General features: G+C 41.8%; 1 protein-coding gene across 1 annotated transcript; it reads left to right on the top strand.

Moving 5' to 3' along the window:
• Positions 1 to 291: 291 nt before the first annotated feature.
• On the top strand, positions 292 to 2,659 carry LOC121977679 (cytokinin hydroxylase-like). Its single transcript, XM_042530134.1, has 3 exons — positions 292 to 878; positions 1,393 to 1,995; positions 2,069 to 2,659. Exons 1-3 carry the CDS (start codon positions 339 to 341, stop codon positions 2,522 to 2,524), a joined length of 1,599 nt encoding a protein of 532 aa, XP_042386068.1. The 5' UTR covers positions 292 to 338; the 3' UTR covers positions 2,525 to 2,659.
• Positions 2,660 to 8,085: the final 5,426 nt, after the last annotated feature.

The following is an 8,085-nucleotide window of genomic DNA, read 5'->3' as shown; positions in this document are numbered from 1 at the left end:
CTGTACTAAAATTCTGGTGTCCCCATATCTTTTCACAGATCAAATGAGTATGACATCCGGTACTGCATATTTAAGATGTGATTCAGTTCGTCTAATGGTGAGAGGACAGGAGGATATAAAAATCCTGGAACAGAGGATGATCTGATCTCTTAATTGGTCGGTTAAATAGCGACTTTTCGGTTAGCTTTCTTGGAAGTTATCGAATTGTTGAATGCTTTGACCAAAAAGGTGACGTCGGTGCACCCTCTCGCACTATAAAAGTCGCAAGGCAGTGCCAGAGATCTCGTGCTTCGTGCTGGAGCTAGTTTGTCGTTGATCCTTTACCTTCTTCGTTGATTATGTACATGGATCATAGATTGAGCATGGTGGCGGCCGAGGGAGTCGCTCTCCTCCTCCTCTGCCTCGCCGGAGCTATATCCATCTTTTGGCTCTCGCCAGTCCGGCGTCGCCACCGTCTGAGGCAGAACGGCTTCGACGGACCGCCGCCGGTCTTTCCTCTGGGAAACTTGATGGAGATGAGCGAGAAGGGAGGAGATGGTTCTTCTTCTCCGGACGACGACGCCGCCGCCGCCGGCGGCGGCGGCACAATCTCTCACGATATCCACTCTTACGTGTTCCCTTACTTCCACCGGTGGAGCAAAACTTACGGGAAGGTGTTCGTCTACTGGCTCGGAACAGAGCCGTTCTTGTACGTGGCTGACCCGGAGTTCCTGCGGCAGGCCACCGCCGGCGCCATGAGCAAGAAATGGGGGAAGCCCAACGTATTCAAGCAAGACCGGAAGCCCATGTTCGGCAATGGACTCGTCATGGTTGACGGCGATGACTGGACTCGCCACCGGCATATCATCTCACCGGCCTTCTCCGCCACCAATCTCAATGTAATTACTCATCAATTACTCATTGCATCTTCTTAATTATCCCACAGGTCGTCCCCAGGACGTAGCACAACTGGGGGCGTATGATTTCGTGATCGAAAGGTTCAGGGTTCGATTATCAAGGTGTTATTATCTGGGGTTAGTGTCCCGGCTATGCGCTTTTAGCTATGTACCTGCATTTACCTCCCTCCATATCCGTGGGACCGGCTCTAGAGGGTCGTTGATGTGGCGGTTCCATATTTTTTAATTATCCCACGGGTCATCCGAAATGATAAGTGATGACATGTTTGTAACATGAGGTCGCGGGGTTAGAATTGTCGGGACGACGTAAATCCTCGGACTCTGTGCATTTCACCCATCACCACTTATCTTTTTAGCTATCATGATTTACCTCCCTCATAATGGTCTGGAATCGGGTGCGACAGGGACGCTGTACGAGTGATTTCATCTTTTTGTCACATTGGTACCTCAAGCTGTTCTATATATGTTGATTAGCGGTGTGATGATCTGGATGCAGAGAATGGTAAGCGTGATGGAAGAGACGACTGAGAAGCTGCTGAGGGAGTGGAGCGCAAGGGTGAGGATGGGGCGGCAGGAGATGGACATCGCGAAGGACATCACGGAGAACGCGGCGGAGATTATAGCGAAGGCGAGCTTCGGGATGAGCGACGAGAAGGGGAAGGAGGTGTTCGAGAAGTTGCGGCGGATGCAGGCGATGCTGTTCCAGACGAACCGCCTCGTCGGCGTGCCCTTCGGGAACCTGCTGATCGCGGCGAAGTCGTACGAGGCGTGGCGGCTGGGGAAGGAGATCGACCGTCTGATCTACGCCTTAATCGAAGCGAGGAAGAAAGAGAAGTCCCAAAATAATGATCAGAAGAAGGATCTCCTCGGGCTGCTTCTGGAGCAGGAACGCGAGCTGACGACTCGCGAGCTCGTGGACGAGTGCAAGACGTTCTTCTTCGGCGGCCACGAGACGACGGCGCTGGCGCTGGAGTGGAGTATGCTCTTGCTGGCGCTGCATCCGAAGTGGCAGGCGGCGCTGAGGGAGGAGGTCATGGAGGTCGTCGGAGAAACAGGTGCAGCGGCGCTCGACTCCGCCGTGCTCTCCAAACTCACCAAGGTACGTGATAAATTTAAAAAATATTTAGCAAAAAAGCTGGAATCTTTAAGGATTTTCCGGTGAATTCATGCAGATGGGGTGGGTGTGGAACGAGGTTCTCCGGCTGTACTCGCCGTCGCCGAACGCGCAGCGGCAGGCGCGGGCGGAGGTGCGGGTGGGGGAGGTGGTGATCCCGGAGGGAACCAACATGTGGGTGGACGTGGTGGGCATGCACCACGACACAGCTCTATGGGGGGAGGACGCGAACGAGTTCCGGCCGGAGAGGTGGTCCGGGGAGGCGGCGGAGCGCGGCGGGTGCCAACACAGGATGGGGTTCCTGCCGTTCGGGTTCGGGGGGAGGATCTGCGTGGGGAGGAATCTGACGGCGATGGAGTTCAAGATCGTGCTCTGCCTCGTGCTCCGCAGGTTCTCGTGGTCGGTGTCGCCGGCTTACTCGCACTCGCCGTGGGTCATGCTGTCGCTGCGCCCGTCCAACGGCGTTCGTCTCATCCTTCGCAGCTTGAGCGAAGAGGAAAGAGACAATAAATGAACTAAAATAATTTATATTTATATCGCCTTCGCCACTCAATTTTGCTTTGACGAGGGAATGTAACTATCTTAGTTGCAAACTGGCCGCGGTGTTTAATTAAATTGTTAAAAAATAATAAGAATTGGTTAGTCAAAATATTTTTGTCATTTTCACGTTTTAAATTCTGTGGGCGCGTCATCCGATGGCAACTTCGGTGGAAAGATTTTCTGATTATCTAGTGATGAAAAAAAGATCATGAGATCTCTTGAACACTTATCAACAGATTATAATAGTAACTAGAATAAATCTTGACATCATCACTCTAACACTCAAGTTAGAGAAGTAAATTGGCTAGAAAAATATCATCAAGCGTAGGAATAAGAATTTGGAATGACTTATGTGTCTACTTATGCTCAAGGAATATACCATCTCTCATAAAAAAGGCATGCACCTCACGTTTAAGTTGTGGAGGCATGAACCCCACATGCACATTCAAGACGTTGGGTTGCCACATAGGGCTACGTGCCTTTATCTGTACTCTTCAATCGCTCCACGTCCTCCGCTTATTTTGGGATCCATGTTCTCCACTGATACGAGTTATAGTGTATCAATCTAGAGGATGACGTGGTAGTCAAAGTTAAAATAATGTGATTGTCAAACTCATAATAGAGAAATATTCCACACTTAGTTTTGTTGATCGCTTAGTTTCAAAGTTCCCGGGTTCTACACGCACGACCCTAAAATAGGATATTCGTATAAAGCTGACCAGTTGTAAACCCTATCGGATATAAGAACTCTAGGGTTTTACTATGAAACTAAAGAAATAATGCGCTCGGACAATAAATAGCTGATCAAGTTCAAAGATGCTCGGCCGGATGAAAAGTCCGTCCGGGTTCAAAAACACTTAGTCTCCCAAAGATATTAATATACAGTCGACCGGATAAGGGCCGATCAAACATAAAACTATCTGTGTACGCCCGGCCCGACAAAGTTCGTCCGGGCCCAAAGACACTTAGTCTCCCAAAGATATTAATATACGGTCAGCCGGATAAGGGTCGATTGAACATAAGGCTATTTGTCTATGCCCGATCGGGCAAAGTCTGTCCGAGCTTAAAGACACTTAATCTCCCAAAGATATTAATATATGGTCGGCCGGATAAAGACCAATCGAACATAAGGCTATCTGTGTACGTCCGGCCGGACAAAATCCGTCTATGCTCAAAGACACTTAGTCTCCCAAAAATATTAATATATGATTGGTCGGATGACCAATCGAACATGAGACTATCTGTGTATGCCCGGCTGGGCAAAGTCCGTTCGGGCTCAAAGACACTTAGTCTCCCAAAGATATTAATACGTCCACACTAACCAGTAATCTCTTTCCTTATGTGTGATCTAGGTTGAGAATGTCCTCAAGAAGAGCTCATAAGGATTGTCATGTTAAACCCTGCAGGTGGACTTAGTCCGACATGACGATGAAGTTGAGTGGTACTACTCTTGGAGCTAGATATTAATTAAGTGAGTTGTCAGTAACTTACTTAATTAGTGGACATTTGTTATCTTAAACACAGGGAGACTAACACACTCATAATAAGAAGGAGCCCAAAATGTAATTTGGGATTGGTGCGGTAGTTCAATAATAGTTCTTTAGTGGAATGAATTATTATTGATGAAATTTAGTTGTGTGTTCGGGGCGAACACGGGATGCTTAATTTCATCGGGAGACCAAAACCAATTCCTCCTCTCGGTCCCTATCGTAGCCTCTAGTATATAGAGATTTATACCCACGCATACCCTTCTTACCCATCCAATGGGGCCGGCCAAGCTAGCTTGGAACCCAAGCTAGGGCCGGCCAAGACCAAGTGGATGAGCCATGTAGGTGGCCGGCCAAAGCTTGGGTCCCAAGCTTAGGTGGCCGACCACTAGAATATTAAAAGGATTTTTATTAAAATTATTTCTTATGTGGATATCATAATTTTAAAAGAGAGTTTAAAAATTAAAAATTTCCTTTTATAACTTTCTACAAAAGATTAAGAGAAGAGATTAATCTCTTTCCTTATTTGTAGATTAAAAGGATTATTTTAATTTTTGGTAAAAACTTTCCTTATTTGTAAATCATCTACATGTTTAAAAGAGAGTTTAAAATTTGAAATCTTTCCTTATTTGTTGATTAAAGGAGGATTTTAAATTTTAAGAAAACTTTCCTTTTTAACCATGTTTATGATTTAAAAGAAAGTTTAAAAATTAATAATTCTCTTTTATTAGTTTCTACAAAAGATTGAGAAAAGATTTGATATCTTTCCTTATTTGTAGATTAAAAGAGATTTTAATTTTTAGAGATAACTTTCTTTTTATCCACATGTTTAAAGAAAGATTTTAATTTATTAAATTTTTTTATAAACCAATCATGAAGGATTAAATTATTGGAAAAAATTTATAAATTTAGACAAATTAGGAAGTTTTAATTAATTAAAACTCTCCTTGTTTTAAGTGGTGGTCGACCATGTAAATTGAGAAAAGGAAAATTGTTTTAATTAAATAAATTTTCCTTTTCATGGCAAAAAATTAAGGAAGTTTTAATTAAATTTCCTTATTTGCCAAGACCAAGGATTATAAAAGAGGGGTAGAGAAGGCTTCATGGTGAACAACCTCTATTATTTCTCTCCTCTTTTCTTGGTATTGTGGTCGGCCAACCTCTCTTCTTCTTGGTGGTGGCCGAACCTCTCTATTTGCTTGGAGCTCATGTGGTGGCGGATACTACTTGGAGAAGAAGAAGAAGGAGAAAGCTTGTATCCTTGGAGCTTGGTTGGTGGAAAAAGATCTTCATCTTTTGGAAGCTTTGTGCGGCGAAACTTGAAGAAAGGAGAAGAAGGTGCTTTGGTGGATTCTCATCTCGGAAGATCGTTGCCCACACAACGTTAGAAGAGGAATACGGTAGAAGATCAAGAGGTCTTTCTAAAGGTATAACTAGTATTTTTTCTTTCCGCATCATACTAGTTATTTTGGAAATAATACCAAATACAAGAGGCTTACGATTCTAGTATTTCGAATATGTTTTCGAAATTGTGTTCTTTGTTTTATTTTTCCTTGTGATTTGATTGTTCTTTTGGTTAACCTAAAGTTATTTTAGGAAATTAAATATTAGATTTCTATAAAGGTTTTGTCTAGTCGGTGGTGGTTGCTCCCATATCCAAGAAGGCCATGTGCCTCGCCACGTCAGGATCGGGAACCAATTATGGAAATTAATATTTAATGGAATTAATAACTTAAGGTGATTTGGTCGAACGTGTTAAGTTCCGCAGAGATCCAAGTCAAAACCTAAAGAACAAATAGATTAAGTTTTGGATCAAACGTGTTAAGTTCCACGAGCGATCCAAAATTTAATTTAAAAGAACACATGGTAGCTAGGAAAGGTTCGGACCTTTGTACAAAATTTTTATACAGTGGAACCTCTAGGCTTTCCGAGTAGCAACCAACAATTGGTATCGAGCTAGGGTTTGCCTCTGTGTATTTGGTATTAGTTTAATTATGCACATGTCATACATAATTTAGGGAGTTAATAGTAGGATGTGTAACTTTGTGGATGCAGGATCCAACTATTATGGCTTTAGTTATTATGTGTGTGATTGGACCCTTGGACATGTCAAGGGCATTTATCTGTGTGTGCATGATTGTATTAAAATACAGCAGGAGCTGTATTTAGTTTTATTAGGATTTTATTTTTGATCTAGATACATGTACATTCCTTTTATGGAATATAGGATCAAAATGTAAAATTCTATTTATGTCGCGGATCGAATCTTGCAAAGCGTGGAACCTTCTAAGGACCAGAGGCGCAGCGGAACTAGGAGCAAGATGGATGCGACAGCTAGACCCGGTGGCGGTGGCCAAATATGGCAGCAGCTTGGGATGATAACACACGGAGGACAACTAGAGATAAAAGCCATAATAGTTGAAAATTAGATTTTCTATTTATTGCTTTTATATTGTGCTGTGCGTGCATGTTAGTATACATGACTAGTAGGCTAGCATAGTTAAAATTCCTCGTTTATAAATAACTAAGTGGGAGAGGGATTTTTAAATAAATCCCATGGTCCCCATTACTGGTTTGTAAGTGATGCAAACAAGCTTGCGCGTTGGTTCTGAGTGCCTTCCTCCATAACGGATGAGCTTGTTTGTGGATCACTAGAACAGACTTCCATTTTTGGATGACTATAGGAAGTTAATTAAGAGCGTGTGATCTTCCCCAACGGAAGGGGCATAATCTTATTAATGGACTTAGTGTCAAGTAATGGTATACACTTAGACACATCTAATAGTATCCTCCCCATCGAGTCACTGCTATTATTTGTGTGACCAAATGAAACCAACTATTAATTTGTCATAAAACTAGGTTGACAAGATAATAAAATTAAAGGGTTAAAACCCCTCTTACAAATGATTGATTTTGTATACGTCCACACTAACGTGGCATACAAAATTAACGGTGTTTGAGATAATTTTATTTGTCATAAAGATACGTTGACAAGATAGTTAATGGGTAAAACCCTCCTTTTACAAATGTTGAATTTGTATACGTCCACACTAACGTGGCATGCAAAATTCACGGTGTTTGAGGTGTTGGTAAATTTAAATAATATTGTTTGAGGAATCAATGTTATTTTAAATTCAAAGAGTTTTGACCAAATATTTGATCAAAGACAGATCAACTATTAATTTTATTCGTCATAAAGTAAAGTTGACGAGATAATAAAATTAATGAATAAAATCTCCTCTTCGATTTTGTATACACAAAATTCATGGAGATTTTAAGGAGTTGATCTTGACCAAATGTTTTTGTGATTCTTAGGATGTTTGTCAATCCCTAGTAGTCATACTATAGAAAAAGACTTAGTAGTCCCAATTGTAATGATTGGAAATAGGACTTGGACATTAAGGTAGACTGTCTTGTCTTCTTAGAACTAAGAACAATTTAGGTGTATTTAATTCATTAGTTGAAACATGTCTAGTGGTGTTATCTACCAGAACCTGGAGTGTAGATACAAGATGCCATTAATCATGTCTGCAATTCATTGCAGGGTTCCAAGAAACCCGACAACTAAATGAAAGGTAAATCACCGTCCACATGGGCACTACTGTAAAAGTGGTAACTGTTGCAGTGGGAGATGTTTATCCTTTGATAAGAATAAAATATGGATTTTAAGTAATTGTCCTTACGTACCAAGTTTAGAAAGAACCTGATTTCAGTTTCTAAACTATTATAGATATTATGTCTATTTTGATAACAAAGTTGTTATCAAGAAAAATAGGAAAGTTATCTATTCTGGTATGATGGTTGACAATTTATAATCCAATAACTCCCACGATGCAACAAATGGAAATTAGTAACACATCTTCTAATTTTAAGAGAAAGCAACCTTCGGAAATGAACCAATTATATCTTTGGCATCTAAAGCTAGGTTATACTTGAGTAGGATTCATTGGTAGCTGATGAACTTTTGGGTTCATTGGTAGTGGAAATCTTTCCAACCTGCGAGTCTTACTTGGAAGAAAAATAACCAAGAAGCCTTTAAGTCCAAGAG

Source organism: Zingiber officinale, chromosome 4B (genome assembly GCF_018446385.1).
Source record: "Zingiber officinale cultivar Zhangliang chromosome 4B, Zo_v1.1, whole genome shotgun sequence".
Classification (NCBI taxonomy): Eukaryota; Viridiplantae; Streptophyta; class Magnoliopsida; order Zingiberales; family Zingiberaceae; genus Zingiber; species Zingiber officinale.
The sequence above is the reverse complement of the archived record's forward strand: the minus strand, read 5'-3'. Positions and strand labels throughout refer to the sequence as shown.

Coding starts and splice junctions, on each gene's coding strand:
- LOC121977679 (XM_042530134.1), top strand. CDS start 339: ATGTACATGGATCATAGATTGAGCATGGTGGCGGCCGAGGGAGTCGCT. Junction 879..1,392: donor TCTCCGCCACCAATCTCAAT/GTAATTACTCAT, acceptor ATCTGGATGCAG/AGAATGGTAAGCGTGATGGA. Junction 1,996..2,068: donor TGCTCTCCAAACTCACCAAG/GTACGTGATAAA, acceptor GAATTCATGCAG/ATGGGGTGGGTGTGGAACGA.